This window comes from Grus americana, chromosome 14, assembly GCF_028858705.1.
Source record: "Grus americana isolate bGruAme1 chromosome 14, bGruAme1.mat, whole genome shotgun sequence".
Taxonomy (NCBI): domain Eukaryota; kingdom Metazoa; phylum Chordata; class Aves; order Gruiformes; family Gruidae; genus Grus; species Grus americana.
In genome coordinates this window covers 10005584-10022129 of record NC_072865.1, presented here as the reverse complement: position 1 = coordinate 10022129, position 16546 = coordinate 10005584, and the positions used below count along the sequence as shown (strand labels likewise).

The 16546-nt window shown below is 61.5% G+C and overlaps 4 protein-coding genes across 7 annotated transcripts; 2 read left to right on the top strand and 2 right to left on the bottom strand.

Moving 5' to 3' along the window:
* The first annotated feature begins 10 nt into the window (after positions 1-10).
* On the top strand, positions 11-6975 carry CLTB (clathrin light chain B). Of its 2 annotated transcripts, XM_054841434.1 has the most exons (6): positions 11-372; positions 2078-2124; positions 3276-3393; positions 3699-3810; positions 4246-4299; positions 4789-6975. In XM_054841434.1, the coding sequence occupies exons 1-6, from the start codon at positions 189-191 to the stop codon at positions 4958-4960; spliced, it is 687 nt and encodes a 228-aa protein (XP_054697409.1). In that variant the 5' UTR covers positions 11-188; the 3' UTR covers positions 4961-6975. The 2 variants fall into 2 exon arrangements, with proteins under 2 accessions (XP_054697409.1, XP_054697410.1); XM_054841435.1 differs by lacking the exon at positions 4246-4299 and having other exon boundaries at positions 19-372.
* A 1309-nt stretch (positions 6976-8284) lies between these two features.
* HIGD2A (HIG1 hypoxia inducible domain family member 2A) lies at positions 8285-9448 on the bottom strand. Its single transcript, XM_054842118.1, has 2 exons — positions 9243-9448; positions 8285-8973 (listed from the first exon to the last, which is right to left on the bottom strand). The coding sequence occupies exons 1-2, from the start codon at positions 9355-9357 to the stop codon at positions 8807-8809; spliced, it is 282 nt and encodes a 93-aa protein (XP_054698093.1). The 5' UTR covers positions 9358-9448; the 3' UTR covers positions 8285-8806.
* A 146-nt stretch (positions 9449-9594) lies between these two features.
* On the top strand, positions 9595-12387 carry NOP16 (NOP16 nucleolar protein). Its single transcript, XM_054842117.1, has 5 exons — positions 9595-9754; positions 9964-10078; positions 10764-10833; positions 11596-11702; positions 11951-12387. Exons 1-5 carry the CDS (start codon positions 9648-9650, stop codon positions 12092-12094), a joined length of 543 nt encoding a protein of 180 aa, XP_054698092.1. The 5' UTR covers positions 9595-9647; the 3' UTR covers positions 12095-12387.
* A 283-nt stretch (positions 12388-12670) lies between these two features.
* ARL10 (ADP ribosylation factor like GTPase 10) lies at positions 12671-15849 on the bottom strand. Of its 3 annotated transcripts, XM_054842114.1 has the most exons (5): positions 15391-15650; positions 14911-15004; positions 14617-14779; positions 14247-14422; positions 12671-13800 (listed from the first exon to the last, which is right to left on the bottom strand). In XM_054842114.1, exons 1-5 carry the CDS (start codon positions 15574-15576, stop codon positions 13511-13513), a joined length of 909 nt encoding a protein of 302 aa, XP_054698089.1. In that variant the 5' UTR covers positions 15577-15650; the 3' UTR covers positions 12671-13510. The 3 variants fall into 3 exon arrangements, with proteins under 3 accessions (XP_054698089.1, XP_054698090.1, XP_054698091.1); XM_054842115.1 differs by lacking the exon at positions 14911-15004 and having other exon boundaries at positions 15391-15849; XM_054842116.1 differs by lacking the exons at positions 14247-14422; positions 14911-15004.
* Between the last annotated feature and the right edge of the window lie 697 nt (positions 15850-16546).

Here is a 16546-nt window from a genome sequence, read left to right as displayed (position 1 = left end):
CTGGCGGCCTGGCGATGCGCCGGGAGGCGGGGAAGCAGGACGCGCCCGCCGGGGCCGCCCCGCCGCTGATGTCAGCGCGGCTGCCCCGCCCGCCGCCGCAGTGACAGCTCCGCCCGGGCCCAGTCGGGCCCAGCCCAGCGGAGCCGCGCAGCCGGAGCGGGAGCGGGAGCGGGGCGGGCGGGCCAGCCATGGCCGACGACTTCGGCTTCTTTTCCTCGTCCGAGGGGGCCGGCGCCGAGGAGGACCCAGCCGCCGCCTTCTTGGCGCAGCAGGAGAGCGAGATCGCGGGCATCGAGAACGACGAGGGCTTCGGGCCGACCGACGGCGAATCGGCCGCCGCCCCAGGCGGGCAGGCGGCCCCGCCGGAACCGGGTGAGCGTCGCGCTACGGCGGGGGGGCCGCGGGGTCTGCCTGGGTGCGTGCCCGGTGGGCACGGAGGGGGCTGCCACCCCTCTGGGTATAAAGGACTTTGCCCTCTCTTGCCCCGAGGGCAGGGAGGGGTGCCGTCCAGGCTGCACTCCCGAGTCATTGCACAGCATCCCCACTGGGTGATTGGGATCCATGCTGCACCCCCAATGGGCAGGCAACGGGATTCCGCTGTGCACCAGGCCTACATCCCAGCAAGGACTATCCAGGGCCTGTGCCTGGTCCCAAAGGGCTTGATGTTGGGGTTCCCTCTGAAGTGTCAGGATGTGGGCTGAATCCTGAGCTGGGACTTGCCATCTGTGGGGTGATTTCTTCCCCTTGTGCTCAGGCTGGGTTCCCTGGGTTGGATGGACCCCCATCTCCATGTCTCAGTGTCCCTGGCTAGGGCAGTGTGAGAGGCATCCAGGCAGAGCTGAGGAGCAATGACAACCGTGTCACTGTCCCCACAGACAGGAGAGCCCTTTGGGGTGCAAAATGGAAGGCATTTCTATTGGGGACATTGTGGTGCCAGACCCTGCAGGTGGAAGGTGCTAATCCTGATCTCTTGCCTAGGCCTGGCAGGGGCTCAGGGGTCTGCTCTCCGCATGGACATAGGGATGCTGCCACCACAGTACTCTGGCTCCTTTCCCTAACCTAGGCCCACAAGGCCTCCTTGTTCTGGCTGTGGAGGAGTGGTTTCACCTCTCCGCATAGGGCTGCGGGGGCAGACCTGAGCCCGGAGAGGTGTTGACAGTTGCGGTGATAAATGCAGTCAGACGGGCTGGAGCTGGGTGTAGTTGGAGCTGCACCATGGGGGTGAGCACTGTGGGAATGGTGCCTGCCTGAGCTGTGCCATGGCTGTGTGGCTGCCTGTGCCTGCAGTTAATTGGCTGATAGAAGCCCTGTGGTCGTCACTGGGGAGAGCTCAGGGCCTGGAATCTGCCTCCTTCAAAGACTCTTCTCTCCCAGCAGCAGAGAGCCCCACACAGGGCTGGCCTTGTGGCCCTGTTGTGCAGCTCTCTGTGTTCTCTGTGGCTGGGGGGAGATGGGGGTGTCAGTGGTGCCTCATTCCCAGCCCTAACCTTGCAGCTCATCCGGGGGGCATCCCCCCCAGCTGGGGTCCACCTGAGAACCTTGGCGTGCATGGCTGCCCTCCTCTCCTGGTGGAGCACACTGCGGTATTTCTGTGGGTTCTGTCCCTGGCAGGGCTGCCTTCCTGTTGCAGTCCTGCACTGCTGGGTACTCGGCCAACAGCTTCTGGGTCACTTGTCTATGTCCATTGGCAGACTCTGCCTGGCTGCTTGTGGGTTGGGGTTGGTCAGGTTGTCTCTGTACAGTCAGACCACCTGCCTGTGTCCAGCCTCGTGCCTGGAACAGTTTTCCTAATCTTCAGATAAGATAAAACACCAGTGAAAACACCATAAAAACATAAATGCCTAGAGAGGCTTGTTGGGGACAGAGAGAGGTGCTGGATGAATCCCACCCAGGACAGGAGACAGTGGGGCCTGGTCCACTTATGTGGAGCTGTTGTAGATGGGTGTGCTGGGCTGGAAACAGCACAACCACATCCCCCAGGAACTGACTTGCTTCTTTTTTCATGAACCCTAGCCCCTCTGGGATCACCTGCAGCTCCCGTAATCGTGTTTCTCTTTCTCTCCTCCTTTTTCTCTAGCTGGTTTCCAGAATGGAGGGGCCACTGTCAATGGAGATGTCTTTCAGGTGAGAGCTCAGCCCCTTGTCCCAGCCCAGTGGTACTAAGGGGGATTGGGTAGGTATGGGGCCAGCACTCCACTGCTCTGCCCCCAGGATTGACTGGAGTTTGCTATCCCGCCCCAGAACAGCTATGGTGCTCCTGGAAAGGTCTGGGTCTCGGGAAGGAGTCTTGGTTGCTCCATTCTCAACCGTCTTTGAAGAGAAGATTGGTCCTGCCTGCCATGACCTGCCCCAAATCTGTTTGCAGGTGCCCTGTGCCCTGAGGGAGTGCCTGGGCTGTAAGAGCAGATGACAAATCCTCCATTCCCCACAGAAGCCCCCTCTCTCCAGCCTGGGTAGCTCCTGGAGGCCTCCAGGGCAGTCAAGAGCATCTCTTGGCAGAGGCCAGAGCCAGGACAGGGCTGCCACGGGACACTCACTTTGCTGTGGCCTTGCTGCCAAGTCCTGGTAGCATCTCCCATTAAACCCACTTGCCCCATGGCCAAGGGTGTTTCATGGGTCCCACCCGCCTGCATCTCTGCTCCCTCTGTGAGCCCACAGCCCAGCTCTGCTGGCTACAGAAGAAGCTGTGCCAGCATCTGACAAACCCTTCACCCCACTCAGCACCCAGCAGAGTGGCGTGTGCATTGCCCGTGCCTAGTTTACAAGATGATAATCACATTAGAGATGAGGCAGACTTAATTAGATTGGGGATCTTGGAGGAGAGCTGTAATCACATCACTGAGCTCGATGTTGAGCTGGGTGTCCCGGCCAGCGGAAGGTGTTAGGAGAGGTGCTGAGCCAGCATGGTGCTGGGCCTGGCGGGAGCTGTACAGGCAGCTCTGCTTGGAGGAGCAAGGGAGGCTCTTGCCTGCAGGCTGGTGTCCAGACAGAGAGCAGAACCTCACTCGGGCCCTGCCTTTCACCTGGGCTCTCCCCGTCTGTTGTGGCCAAGCCTCTAACAATGCTCATTCCTGGGGCTGCCTTGGCCTGAGTTAGGACACAGGAAGCCTGGTTCTGGTGGGGAGCGTGTCGCAAAGCTGGTGGCTGTCCTCTGCTGTGGGGCTGCCCAGAGGATGTGAGAGCAGCGTTGGCAGCGAGCAGCAACTCAAGGATGGGTGGCTGGGCTGGGCTGTGGGAAGAGCTGGTGCCGATGGTGAGGTGCTCATGTTCTGCAGGAGTCCAACGGCCCCACGGATGCCTATGCAGCCATAGCCAAGGCTGACCGGCTGACCCAGGAACCTGAGAGCATCCGCAAGTGGAGGGAGGAGCAGAAGAAGCGCCTGGAGGAGCTGGGTGAGACTCAAGGCTGTGTGTGGCCATGCTTGTGGCACCTCGTGACGTGGCAGTTGGGGCCCTTGGGGTCCCTCACCTGGTGGCAACCCTGCTGCATACCAGAGAGGTGTCTTGTGTCCCATGCTGTGTGGGTGCCCCTGCCAAAGATCTGCTGTCCTTGGGGCAGTGATGCCTTTCAGACAGTGCTCCAGTGTGGATTGGGGACAGGCCTGGGGGGCTGCAGCTGTTCTGCCTGCCAAGGGGCTGCCCAGCAGACCCAGTGGGTGCCGGTCTGACTGATGGGGTCTGTCTCGCCCTGGCCTTAGATGCAGCATCAAAGGTGACTGAGCAGGAATGGCGTGAGAAGGCCAAGAAGGACCTGGAGGAGTGGAACCTGCGTCAGAATGAGCAGATGGAGAAGAACCGGGCAAACAACAGGTATGTTGGGGTCAGCGTGGCTGCAAGGGCTGCGATGGGAGCTGCTGTGCAGCCAGATCTGCCTTCCTGGCATGTCTGGGGTGCCTCTGTCCCCACAGTGAGGCCCAGCCCAGTGGGGATGGAGCTTTGCCAGGTGAGGGGACAGGCCCCAGGGCTTCAAGTGGTTCTGGTGGCTGCCCTGGCTGGGACCACGGAGGGATCACAGTGGGATCTCAGTGCCTCCTGCCCCCCGCGTGGGCCTCGCATCGGGGCAGGGTTGTGGTGCTGTCTGTGCAGCCTTGCCATTGCTGGCAGGTTTTCCTGGTGCCATGTATGCTGTGATGAGTGGGTCATGCTCTGTGGGAGGACGCTAACCCCTTCTCTGTTTCTCTCTTTCTAATCCTCTGCCTGCCTGTCCACTCTACGCTCTCTCTCTGTCTGTGCCTCGGGGGCTAGGATCGCTGACAAAGCCTTTTACCAGCAGCCGGACGCCGATGTGATTGGCTATGTGTATGTGCCTCTTACAGACCGTATCCTGCCCTGCAGGGTCTGGGGGTCCTGGCCCCAGCACTGGCTGCCCAGTCAAGGGGAGGGGGGATGCTGGGAGGTACTGGGCCCTGGTGAGGTCCTGGAGGGAGGATGCTGCAGCTGAGCATCTCCAAATGGTGGAGTCTTAGGAGGCAAGTGGAGCTCCTGGAAATGCCCCCATAGGGGCCGGTTGAAGAGGCAAAGCCGTGGGGTCTTGTGCCTTTTGGGGGACAGCTCTGGGGGCGGAGAAATCTTGGGAGCAGGCAGACACCGTTGTGCCCCCAGATGAACGATATCTTGGGTGAGTGCAGCCAACAGCAGCCTTGAGCATCGTGTGTCTCTGGATTCCGGAGGACACTGAGGTCATCTGCTGGAGCAAGGGGCAGGAGGCAGGGATGTGAGGGGTTCCCAAAAAGGGGAGGGTTTCCTTGGAAAGAGTTCTGCCAGTGACAACCCTCAATTTCTGTGCAGGGCCTCAGAGGAAGCATTCCTGAAGGAGTCCAAGGAGGAAACCCCGGGCTCTGAGTGGGAGAAGGTGGCCCAGCTCTGTGATTTCAACCCCAAGAGCAGCAAGCAGAGCAAGGATGTCTCGCGGATGCGCTCGGTGCTCATCTCCCTCAAACAGACGCCCCTGTCCCGCTAGCTGCCACCTGGCACAGCTGGGAACGCAGCAGGGCAAGGCCAGGCTCACCGAGCTGGGTGGCTTTGTGGGGCCAGCCCATGAGGGGCCTCACCCTGCCTGCCCCTGCTCCCTGGTGTGTGCCTCGGCTGTTACTGGTTGTAACTCTCCCCGTGGTTTTCCTTTGCTTAAAAGGTGCATCGGTTTCTTTTTACACTTATTTATTACTGTGGCATTTCCCCGGGAAGCGACACTGGGTGGTAAAGCTGAGTTAGCAGGGGAGCCCTGGGCTCTGCGGGAGGTTGTGCCCAGGGGCCTGGCTCAGTGAGAGGGGGAACACCCCACCTGCTGTTCCCCACCTCACCCCTGTACTGGGAATAAACTTGCCTGCGGCTGTCCTGGTGCTGGGCAGCCACAGGTATGGCAGCCCTGTCTCTGGGCCTGGGTCCTAGCCCCAAGGCAGCAATCCTGGCAGGACCCTGGGCTCCCATCTGCCTTTCTGGTGGGGTTCAGAGCTGGCTGCGGGGCTGGGAGCATGGAGGAACAGCCCTGAGCTCTGCACCGCAAGGTCCTGCAGGGAGCATGGCTGCCGTGCAACGCTGCTGGGCTAGTGGGGCCTGAGGAATGTGAGTGCAGGCTGGGCCAGGACTGCCAGTGGTTGCCCCAAGCCCAGCAGAACTCTCCCCAGCCTGGCTATGCACCCCAAAAAACCAGCAGGGCTCCAAGCAGCAGTTGTTGTGTCCGTGTCCCATCTGTCCTGTGGGACTGCTGGTGCCAGGCAGCATGGTGGTGTGGGGCACTGGGAAGGGGCCATGGGGTGAGTGTGCAGAATGTTTTCTGTCCCTCTGCATGGCCACCAGCAGTTGGGAATGTGGGGTGCGAGGCTTCAGGGGCCCTTGGCTCTGCTCTGCTCCTTCCCCCTGCTACGAGGATGGGAGACAGGGTGTGTGGTTGCAGGAAAGCAGGTAGGGAGGTCCAGCTGCTGTGGGGCAGGTTGAGCCTCCCCCAGCTCCCTAACCCAGGGGCCTAGAGCAGGATTGGGCAGTTCTGGTGCTGGGGCTTGTGCTGTCCCTGGACAACAAGCCGCACATCTGTCTGCAGCTGCTTTGTGGCTTCTCTTTGGCCCACGCTGGATTTGCACACCTAAGGCAGCGTGGCGAGATGCCTCAGTCCCACTCCCCATGCCGCAAGGCACACGCTTTCCAGCCCCAACACCAGCTTTTTCTCCTCTGCTTGGTGAGGCCGGCACCAGCCCCTCCAGCTCTAAGTCCAGCCCTTGAAACCCACAAACCTCCCAGCTAGCAGGAGAGGGGCAGGCCTGAGTGCACCCTGCTGCAGGCAGTCTGGAGGTTGTGCCCTGGGTCTGGCCCGCTGAGGGCTTGGGAAAGGCTTCCAGCAGCGGGCTGGGGGGACATGGAGCAAAGCCCACAAAACATTTGGTTGAACCTCACTGCAGAGCCCTGCTCAGCTGATACAGCAAGTCTGCAGAGCTCTCCTGGCCTGCAGTTATGGCTCCGTGAGTCAGGAAGGTCACCTGCCCTGCTGCTGCAGCAGCCCTCAGGGGGCGACTGGGCACCCCTGGCTCTGGGGCACAGGCTCAGCAGTGGGCTGGAAAGGGAAATGGGTGCGTAGGGAGTCACTCGGTGGTGTGTACTGGGCTTGTGCCCCCTTGTCCGTAGGACTGATTGCTCCTCTGTCCCCCTGCACTCCAGCATGCGTAGGCAGCTCCACTGCGGTGTGGGATGGACACTGATGCAGATACCTCGGGACTCGGCTGCCTGCCTCCGCCTTTCACTGCGGAGCAGCGGGAAGTGCCTCTGGCTGCTTCCCCCGGGGTAGGGAGCCCCCCGCTGCGCTCTGTCCCTCCAGTTCCCGCAGGCAGCTGGGCCCCTGGGTCCCCCAGCTGCTGTGCACCCCGTGTCAGGCAGAGGCAGCCAGCTCCCGGGGAGCCATGCCCACAGCTGTCCTATACCCCCTCAGCTTTGGTATCTGTGACTGTTCAAATTACCTGTTAAAATAAACCGACATCTCCAATCGTACGGGGCGGTCGTCTTTCTGCTTCAGCAACGCACATGCGTGTGTTTAGGAGAACCCACAGCCACGAAGCCTTCTGCAGAAAGAGGAGGCTGGAGGAGAACCACATCCCACAGGAAAAAATAGGAACAAGGGGAAGGGCCAGAGGGTTTGTGCTAGGCCAGGGCAGCAGGACTGGGGGGCTCCACTCTGCCCCAGGGAGCCGCGAGCTCCTGCTCATCCAGCCAGGCTGAGCCACTCCTCAGCCCGCTGTGCCCATCTCCAGGCTGCTGAGGGATTGTGCTCGCAGATCTGCCCACCAGCTGCCTCTCGCACCCCTGCCCCAAGCTGGCCGGGCTGGAAGTGCCAGCAAGGCAGCCAAAAGTGGCTGCTTCTGGTAAAGGCCAGGGAAGGCCAGCAGCACCACGGCCCTGCAGCAGGAACAGTCCTGGTTCCCTGGTGCAAAGGTGGAGCTCACCCTGCTCAGCACCGGTGATGGCTTGTCCCCCACCCTCCCATTTCAGAAATCAGCTCTGGTGGGTGAGAGCCTTCCCCCTCTTGTCAAGGCCCACCAGCACCATGGTTCCCCAGACAGGACAAACCAAGCGCTCATTCGCGGGCAGAGCGAGTTTAGCCCTCGCCCTGTCCTCCAGAGCTGCTTGTAAGGGCAAAATGGGACCAGCAAGCTGCCAGGCAGCTGGCTGCAACACCACTGCAGGCCGGGGGGGCTGGGGCACAGGTGCCAATGTGCACACACCCAGAGCAAAGCCTGGAAACGCTCCAGGCAGCTCCACATGAGGAAACACTGCAGCATGGTTAGCAGGGTCCGTGTCCCTTTCCCCCGCACAGATACACTCTGCCCACAGGCAGGTACAAGCTGCCGCAGCCATGCGGCCAACAGATCTGATGACCCCATTTCCTCCCCACTCTGTGACCCCGATGCAGAACAGCAAAGCCTTGTTGCTCACCAAACACCTCTGGTATGATCCAAACGGTCCAATGCCAACAGCAGGGCATGGAGCCACCCGTGACGATGTTTGTCATGACACAGGCAGTGTGGCTCCCTCTGGGAACAGGACACTTGCTCAGCAGCCAGTTCCAGCTCACGTGAAGCAGTGAGCTACGCAGGAATTGACTCCCCAGCAGCAGTAGCATGTCCCAGAGAATGCAGCCAGAATGGAAATGCAAGTTCCCAAGTTGTTTTCACAGGGAGTTGCTTTCTTGTGTCCTGCTTGCATCGCCATGGCTTTGAGGCAGCCGTGCCTGCTCCCTTCGCTTCCTACACTGTTTACCCTTCTGACTTCTCAATGCTCTGCAATCCAGTTTAAGTCAGAATCTTGCTGCAATTCACTTTATTACTCACCGGTTGCAACCAAACAGATTACATACTCTCCCCGAACAACTCGTGCTGCTTGTGAACTCTGTCCTGCCAGGATCAAGCCATAAACACAACTGTTCCTTCCTACCCAGGCAGCTCATTTCTCAAATGCTGGTGGACTGCCTGACTAAAGCTGTACCTCCATGCAGACCACAACCCACCAGACACAATTTTAACGGATTGTGACAGGACCAAGCAGGGATAAGAGGTCTGACAGGGGTAGAGAGCCTTAGTGAGGCGCAGGACAATAAGCTCTCAGGGAATTAAGAAATGGCATGGCCCAAATCTCAGGTTAATCACAGAAGTGTATTAGTCATGTTTCCAGTGCTCTGGAACACAGAGCCTCTCTGATATTGGTTCCACCAAGACATCACAACTGTCTCTCAGAAAACTCCATCCGCAGCCAGAATCCACCCTGCCAGCTGAGGCACGGGTTGGCGGGTGCATGCCTGCGGCCACAGCTTCTCTCTTGCCTGATTTCACTGTCTAGATTTCATGGCTGTGACCACCATGCCTCCCAGGAGGGCCGCGAAGGTGAAGCCCTGGGCCAGGATACGTGCCCGCATCATCAGCTGAGACTGACGGATGTTGCCCCTCTTGAAGCTGATCAGTCCGTAGGTCAGGACGCCGACAGTGCAGAGGCAGCCTGCAGAGAAGGACGGAGAGGCAGCTCAGCAGGGCAGGGCCACAGGGATCAGCTCCCCTCTCCATCCCGCCTCACCCCCACGTGTCCCCCCCGCACCTCAGCGTTGCGGGCTTGTTAGACAACACCCTCAAACGAGATACGCCTCCACCGAGGGCAGCCCCTCGGGTCTGGGCTCCAGAGGGGCCGACCCGCTGCTCACGGCCTCCATCGCCCCGGCCCTTCCCCCTCACTCAGCCCCCACAGCGTCACCCCCCGCCCTCTCCCCTCACCGAGGGGCACCAGGGGGTTCTCGCGGGTCTTGCGCAGGAACTTGTCCCCGAAGCCCTCCTCGCTGAACACCGGCAGCGGGCTGGGCTCCAGCGGCGGGGGAGGCCCGGCCGCCATGGCTGCGACCCGCAGGGAAGGTGACCACCCGCGACCCTCCCCGGCTGCCGTAGCCAGGAAGCGGTGCGCGCTCCCGACGGTCAATGGGGGGAGAACCGCTCCCGGCAGACCGCTCGTCTCGCCCCGCCCCCCCCCGCGGGGCATGCCGGGGGTTGTAGTCCGCAGCGGGCAAACACGGCGGGCGGTGCTGCAGGCGCGGGACTACATTTCCCGTTTTGCCCCGCGGCGAGGCCCCACCCCGCGCGGCCCGGCCTGGCGCTCGGCGGCAGCGGCAGCAGCGTGGGGCCGCCATGCCGAAGGCGAAGGGAAAGAGCCGGCGGCAGAAGTACTCCTACAACCTCAACCGCAAGCGGCTCTACCGCAGCGCCCGCCGCCGCGCTGCCCCGCGCATCGCCTGGTGAGGTCGCGGGGGGTGGGTACGCGGGGGGAAAAGGGGGGGCGTGCGTGGGCTGTGGGCAGGGCGGCCGTGTGGGAGTGGGTGCCCCGGGGGGACCTGCTGCACGTCTCGGTGGGCGCTTGGGGGCCGATGTCTGTGGGGAACGGGACACGCACCCACGCGGGGAAGAGTGAGCGCAGCCCGTGATGGCGGTGCCTGTCCCCGCGCAGCTCCCACATCCGCCATGCCTGGGACCCGACCAAGTCGGTGGCGCAGAACCTGGCCGAGATGGGCCTGGCCGAGGATCCCAACAAGGCCGTCCCCATCCCCAAGAAGAAGCTGCTGGTAAGTGTGGCTGTGCCCCGCTGGGGAAGGGCAGTGGGGCTTGGCCGGGGCTGCTCCTTTGGGGGAGGGTGGAAGGTCGGGCCTCCCCCAGGACACGCAGCCGTGCTGGTTTTCCCCATCCTGCCTTGGAGCGTGGGTCAGGTGGCTCTGGATCAGTCTCTATAGGCAGATGAGTTTATTATTTTTATTAATACGTTTTTCTTGCCAAGATCCTGGCGCAGGAACAAGCTGCGGTGTCACATGGAAATAATGGGCCCTGGAACAAGCATAAATAATGTCAGTCAATCTCCTGGGACTTGCCAGAGAGAGGTGGGGTTGGGAATGCTGCAGCTGAGTTGCTCCTGATAACAAAGAAAGCCTTTCTGTGTACAGCAGCACCAGCCTGGCCTGCCTGCATCGAAGGGCAACGCTTCCAGGAGAAAGGTGGCCCCATGAAATGTCACATTCATGAAAAAAAACATGAGTGACCTTGTTTGCCACTTGTGTCTGTTCACACAGTATTGCTTAGGTGACAGGCTTGCACACAGGCTAGCTTAATGGTGCAAATAAGGCTCTGCTTAAGCCAGCTGGGATCTCCTGGTCCTTGCAGCCGTTGTGTAAGCAGTTTGGAGTTTTGCAAGCAATGTATGGGGACACAGCTCTCTTCTAAATGGCATTTCTTGAGTTGCCTTCTTGTTTAACACAGGGGATGGAAGTGGAAAGTGATGGATGGGAGCAAGGAAAGAAATTAGTGCGGAAGCCCTATGTGGTGAACGGTCAGTGCCACTTCTGTCCTCCCCAGGGAGCATTTCACCAGCCTTGGCTGGTTTCCTGCTGAACTGCACTGCTGCCATTGTATTTGGGGTTCTCCCAAGGCCCTGTGGCTTATTTTCTCTCTCATCTCTGTGCTGCCAGACTGTCTTTAGCTGCTATGCTGTCCCAGGGGCAGGAAGGCTGTTACTTCTTGTCCAGGCTTGTGGGCCTGTGGAGGAGTTCCTCTCACCCCGGCAGCGGTCAGCTGGGGCTTCCCAGCTGAGCTCCAGGGCAGCAGCTCTGCCATTCCCCTGTATCCTCTGTCTCATGAATTTCCTTTTCCCTCCTGTGCTGCTTTTTTCACAGTATTCCTACCTGCAGCCCCATGATGGCTCTTGTCACTCTGAAACGTGCTGGTGTGAAGCACCAGGGTGACAGGACACTGTGGCTGCAGTACCCAGTGTGTTTTGGTGGTGGGCTGGGCAGTCACACTCTGCAACCTGGGCAGAAAGGCTCCGCTCCTTGTGGTGTGAGCTGGAGAGGAGCTGCAGCGTGGGCCTGGATGCCTGCAGCCTATGCAGAGAGCTGTTATCGTGTTTGTTTTCCTGCACGATTGTGCTGGGAAGCAGCCCTGTGTGCACGAGCAGCCGGGCTGTGCTGCAGGAGCCACCTCCTTTCTGCAGTACTGGCAGGGCTAGATTTTGGGAAGAGGCTGGGGACTCTGAGGTGCTGCTTGCTTCCCTCTTCTGCCTGCCTGCCTCACAGTGTCTCTGTCCTCTGCCTAGAGATGGAATATGAGGCCAGTCTCCCTGAGAAGAAGTCAAACACGCTCTCACGAGACCTCATTGACTACGTGCGGTACATGATACAGAACCACGGGGAGAACTACAAGGTAAGTACTGGCTGTCCCAGAGCGAGGAGCACCCAGAGCGATTCTGGGGAATTGCTAATCCTCTCTCCTGGATCCTGTTTCGCAGTCAGCTGATTGTTAAGAGGAAGCGGTGCTTTGAACCTTGGCCAGATCCCTGTCTGACTCAGACACTGATTGCGGCCGGCCTGGGTGGGCCTTTGGAGCGTGTTTGGGCTGGTTTGGTGTTTGCTCTTGGGGCCACTCCTCTGACTTACTCTCCTTCATCCCAGGAAATGGCTCGAGATGAGAAGAATTACTACCAGGATACTCCCAAGCAGATTAAGAGAAAGATCAATGTGTACAAGAATTTCTATCCCGAAGAGTATAAGGATTTCATTGTATCACTCAAGCAGGAAAACATGGACGTGCAGTGACTGCCCTTTTTTCTCAGATTTGCCTGCAAGTGCAGGCCTAATGTGACTATTTTCTGAACCGAGTGGGGACTGACAGACTGGTGACAGTCACAGGCTCAACACCAGCAAGCTGAGCCACGCAAAACCTCTGGCGATGGAGGAAGGGCCTTCATCACAGACAGTAATAACCAGGCATGAAAGACTTGGCTGTGGCTTGTGGCATCAGGACTGAACGTGCTGTGCCGCTCCCTTTCTGTGTGGCAGCCAGCACTTCTTTTGCCTTGTTAAAATAAATTACTCTCTCAAATTAGCGTGAATGCCTTGCTTGTGGGCTCTCACTTGGCGCAGTCCCACTTCTGAGAGCTCTAGGTGCTGGCCTGTGGGACATGGGCGTCGGGTGCATGTCACCCTCTGCAGCAGCGGGGCTGGGGGCCTGCAGGGTGTGGGCAGCACTAGGGTTTTTGCCGATTTCCCTGTAAGCAGAGGCTGCAGCGGGGCTGCGTGCTGCTTCCTTCCCCTGCGAGTGACCTTCCTGCCTGCAGCTTTGGAGATCGGGCTAGGGGCCCCTTCCTTCCCTCCCAAGGAGCCAGAGGGTAGTGCAGAGTGATCAGCCGCCTTTATTGACAAGGGAAGGTGCGACTGTACGAAAGGTTTCGCAGCAGAGACCGGCCGGCACATACTCCTTTTCCCTGATGTGCTCCCCAGCTTCCCCAATAAGTTTTCCAGGACCCAGTGCCCATGGCCTGACCCAGCGGCCCTTCTGCCTGCAGGCAGGACTTCCAGTGGGCCCTGAGCCCAGCTCCTTCCCTTTCTCCCTGGGGCAGCTGAAAGGGAGGGAGACCAGGCAGGGGGGGGCAAACGCCTGCTGAGCACAGCTCCTACCAAACAGCCCATCCTTAGGCCTGTTCAGGGTGAAGGGGCTGTGCAGGGCTGCCCCGTACCTGTCTTCATCTCTCCTAAACAGGGTTTTAAATAGGGTTGGGGGAATCGAGGGCTGTGCTTAGCCCCAGTGAGGGACAGCCTGAGCTGGTTATTCCCATCGGTGTGTGCCGTACTGGCAGGACTGCAGTGCTGGGCTGTGCCAGCAGTAACTCTTCATGTTTTTGGGAAGGAGAGCCCATCTCCTGGGATGACCTGTCCATGCCCGTGGGCAAGAGGGCCTCCTCACTTGTTCAGCCCCATTCATTTAATATCCTGCAGGACTGCCGTGAAGATGCGGGGCCCTGCCCTGTGCTGCACATTCCCACTCACCAGAAGGTAAACGCTGCGCTTGTGCCTCCATCCCAAGGGAGGTTTCGTCCCTGAACTGGGGGAGGCAGCTGCCCTCTCCATGTGGCAGAGAGCAGAGCCCGCTGCTCGTGTTCCCAGAGGGCAGCCGTGCCGAGCTCAACCTGAAACCTCATGGGGTGCAGCAAATGCCCCAGGGCCAGCAGCCTGCTACCAGCGAGTCTGAGCTCCAGGGCTCCCACCCAGCCACTTCCGTCCTTGTTCCGTGCTTCCCAGAGAGGGGCCGTGCTGGGGGTGGGATCCTTTCTGCCCCCTGTGCGGGCTCAGGGCTGGGAGAGCAGGGTGACCAGCAGGCTCTTCACACGGAGGACGCTGGTGGCGGTGCTCAAGCTGGCCCAGGTCGCGCTGGTGGGCAGGAGGAAGAGCTCCCGCTGCTCGCAGAGCGTGTGCAGGGCCAGCTCCTCCCGCAGCTCTGCTGCACTCAGGGCATCGCTCTTGTCCTGTGAGAAAGAAAGAGAGGCAACTGCTCAGGAGGGGAGCAGCACCAGGAGCAGTGCTGCAGGCTGGCAGGAGCCCGGTCCTGCCTGTGCAATCCTGGCAGGGATCGTGCGCAGGCAGGGCTGCCTTGCTCTTGCATTGGAGTCGCTTTGATGCAAGCTAATGGGAAGCAGCACCAGGCACAAGCTTGGCCACCTGCCTGGGACTGTATTTCCCCTTGGAGATTTTGCATGCTGCTGCCTGGGTGCTCTCCTGAAACTCATTAGCAGGGGCACTGGTAGCAGCTGTGCCTCCTCATGAAGACTGGAGGAGACAGGCAGAAATCAGATTTTGCAAGAGCTGGTGGATTTTTGATATCAAGATTTCCCCTTGGGGCCCTGTGGAGGGAATTTCACTGGACACAGCCCTAGGGGCAGCTGCAGGGACAGACAGACAGACGGACACCCACCTGCTTGTTGGCCAGCACGACCAGGGGCAGATGGGGCTCTGCGGCCAGCAGCGCGTGCAGCTCCTGGCGCGCCATCAGCAGACGCGACCTGTCCACCGAGTCCACCACGAACACCAGCACATGTGCCTGGCTCAGGTAGTGGGGCCAGTACGCTCGCAGGTTCTGGCTGCCGCCCACTGCGGGAGACGGGCATGATCAGGCACCAGCATGGGGGCGAGCGGGGCTGCTGCCTCCCCTTAGCACCCCGGGGTACCAGACCTCCCGCATCTGGGATGCTCTGCACCCCCAGCCCAGTGCTGGCATGTGGGGGGACCCTCCAGGCCATGCAGGTTCAACCCGAGGGGACGTGGCGGGGCCAGGCTAGCCTTACCCTCCAGCAGGTCCATCTCCAGCCCCTCGACATAGAGCTGGGCAGAGTTGAAGCCGCGGGTGGGTGCGATGCGCTCCCTGGCCGTCTGGCTGCAGATGTAGTGCAGGACGCTGCTCTTCCCTGCCCCATCCAGCCCCAGCACCAGCACCTGCCGCCAGTCCAGCTGCGGGGGCACAGGAGGGTGTGGGGTGCGTGGGGGTCGGTCCCAGGACCCACAGCCCCATGCTCAGGCAGCTGGTTGAGGGACCAGCCTGGAGCAAGGGGTCCTGCCAGCCCCCCCCAGCCCCTGCGCACCTATCTCCAGCCTGGTGGGCTCCAGGGGTGGTTCAGACCGGGGACCCCTTCCCCAGCAGGATGGGCTGCAGGAGGGTCCCCAAGGGCCGTCATCCTGGGGAATATCCTGGGGAATCCAGTCTGACCTGTGCCAGGGGATCCTGGTGCGAGATCCCAGGGGGATCCTGGCTCTGCGCCCCCTTCCCCAGCCCCACGTGCTCAGAGGGATCCTGCTGCCGATCCAGAGCCTTCCCCAGCCTGCTGACCGCGGGGGCGACCCCCTCCCCCCGCCCCTTCCCCAGCTTGAGGGTCTCAGGGATGTAAGGAGCCCGGAGGGATCCCGATCCCCAGCCCCGTCCCCGCCCCGTTGGGCTTGGGGAGATCCCGGTAAGAGGCTCCCGGTACAGGGGATCCTGGCATAGAGGAGCCCGGGGAGATCCCGACCCTGTGCCCTTCCCGCGATGGGCCGGGGGTCCCGGCGAGGGGCGGTCTCCCCCTTACCGCGTCGCCGGGGGGATCTCGGTCCCGCAGCTCCCGCAGCTCCCGCTCCCACCAGCCGCCCCAGTCGGTGCCGGTGCCGGTGCCGCGGAAGTAGATCTTCCAGGCGATGAACAGGAGGGAGCCGAGGGCGGCCACGGCGGCCCCCAGGGCCAGCGTCAGGTCCCGGAGGGCGCCGGCCGGAGCCATGTGGCACCGGCAGCGCGCGGCCGCAGTGCAGCTGTGCCCCCCCGCCAGCTGTGCGCGCGGGCGGCACGCCAGCGCCAGCTGTGCCCGCCCCTGACGTCACTGCCGCGCTTAAAGGGGCCGCTCCCACCGCGGGGGGGGAGGGAGGGGAGAGATGGATGGATGGATGGATGGATGGATGGATGGATGGATGGATGGATGGATGGATACATGGATGGATGGAGGGATAGTGGGGAAGATGGAGGGAGGGATGGTGAGGAGAAGGGATGATGGGGAGGGGGAGGGAGGGAGGCTGCAGAGCCTCCCCAGCCAGTGCACTGACACGTGAGCCACCTCCAGGCCCCACACCCGCCTGGCAGTCTGGCACCCAGCACAGCCAGCACCCACAGGCCCAGGCGTTACATCCGCTGCCCACGGGACTCGTCCTCAATTCTCCCCTGTGGCGCAACTCATCCCTGTCCTGGGCCAGGTCCCACGGAGGTGGCTGCAGGGCCTTCCCTGGAGCCACCATGTCCGGCCCCTACGGCCCTCAGGGAGCAAGAGACTCCCAGCCCCGCTGCGGAGACCATGGGTGGGCTGGTCACCCCTCCCGCGGGCGGACCCGTTTTGCTGGCAGAGCTGGTGCGTGGTCGGGCAGGGGACGGGAGCAGGCAGGAGAAGGCGTGCCCGGACGGGCAGGGCCGGCAGCACTGCCCTGGCAGGAACGCCCCACACCAGCGAGGTGTGGCAGGGCCGGTTGTGGCGGGCAGCGGTGCCCACCCGTGTCCCAAACCCCGCCGCCCCAGACCCCGCCCGCCGTGGGGCCCCGCCCTGCCCGGGGAACCGTTCGGCCCCGCCCCCTCCGCGCGGCCCCGCCTCCTCAACATAACCACGCCCCTCCGCTCGGCCCCGCCCCACGAGACCCGAACTACATCTCCCAGCGTGCCCCGCGCGTCGCCGCCAGCTCTCGCGAGATCTGCGCGCCTATAAGAGC

What these genes read in the sequence shown, in the direction of transcription:
- CLTB (XM_054841434.1), top strand. Translation starts at nt 189, where the DNA reads ATGGCCGACGACTTCGGCTTCTTTTCCTCGTCCGAGGGGGCCGGCGCC. An exon ending in TCAATGGAGATGTCTTTCAG is followed by an intron (nt 2,125 to 3,275) that starts GTGAGAGCTCAG and finishes CATGTTCTGCAG; the next exon opens with GAGTCCAACGGCCCCACGGA. An exon ending in GAAGCGCCTGGAGGAGCTGG is followed by an intron (nt 3,394 to 3,698) that starts GTGAGACTCAAG and finishes CCCTGGCCTTAG; the next exon opens with ATGCAGCATCAAAGGTGACT.
- NOP16 (XM_054842117.1), top strand. Translation starts at nt 9,648, where the DNA reads ATGCCGAAGGCGAAGGGAAAGAGCCGGCGGCAGAAGTACTCCTACAAC. An exon ending in GAAGCCCTATGTGGTGAACG is followed by an intron (nt 10,834 to 11,595) that starts GTCAGTGCCACT and finishes TCCTCTGCCTAG; the next exon opens with AGATGGAATATGAGGCCAGT. An exon ending in ACCACGGGGAGAACTACAAG is followed by an intron (nt 11,703 to 11,950) that starts GTAAGTACTGGC and finishes CCTTCATCCCAG; the next exon opens with GAAATGGCTCGAGATGAGAA.
- ARL10 (XM_054842114.1), bottom strand. Translation starts at nt 15,576, where the DNA reads ATGGCTCCGGCCGGCGCCCTCCGGGACCTGACGCTGGCCCTGGGGGCC. An exon ending in GAGATCCCCCCGGCGACGCG is followed by an intron (nt 15,005 to 15,390) that starts GTAAGGGGGAGA and finishes GATATTCCCCAG; the next exon opens with GATGACGGCCCTTGGGGACC. An exon ending in TCGTGCTGGCCAACAAGCAG is followed by an intron (nt 13,801 to 14,246) that starts GTGGGTGTCCGT and finishes TCTTTCTCACAG; the next exon opens with GACAAGAGCGATGCCCTGAG.
- HIGD2A (XM_054842118.1), bottom strand. Translation starts at nt 9,357, where the DNA reads ATGGCGGCCGGGCCTCCCCCGCCGCTGGAGCCCAGCCCGCTGCCGGTG. An exon ending in GAACCCCCTGGTGCCCCTCG is followed by an intron (nt 8,974 to 9,242) that starts GTGAGGGGAGAG and finishes CCTTCTCTGCAG; the next exon opens with GCTGCCTCTGCACTGTCGGC.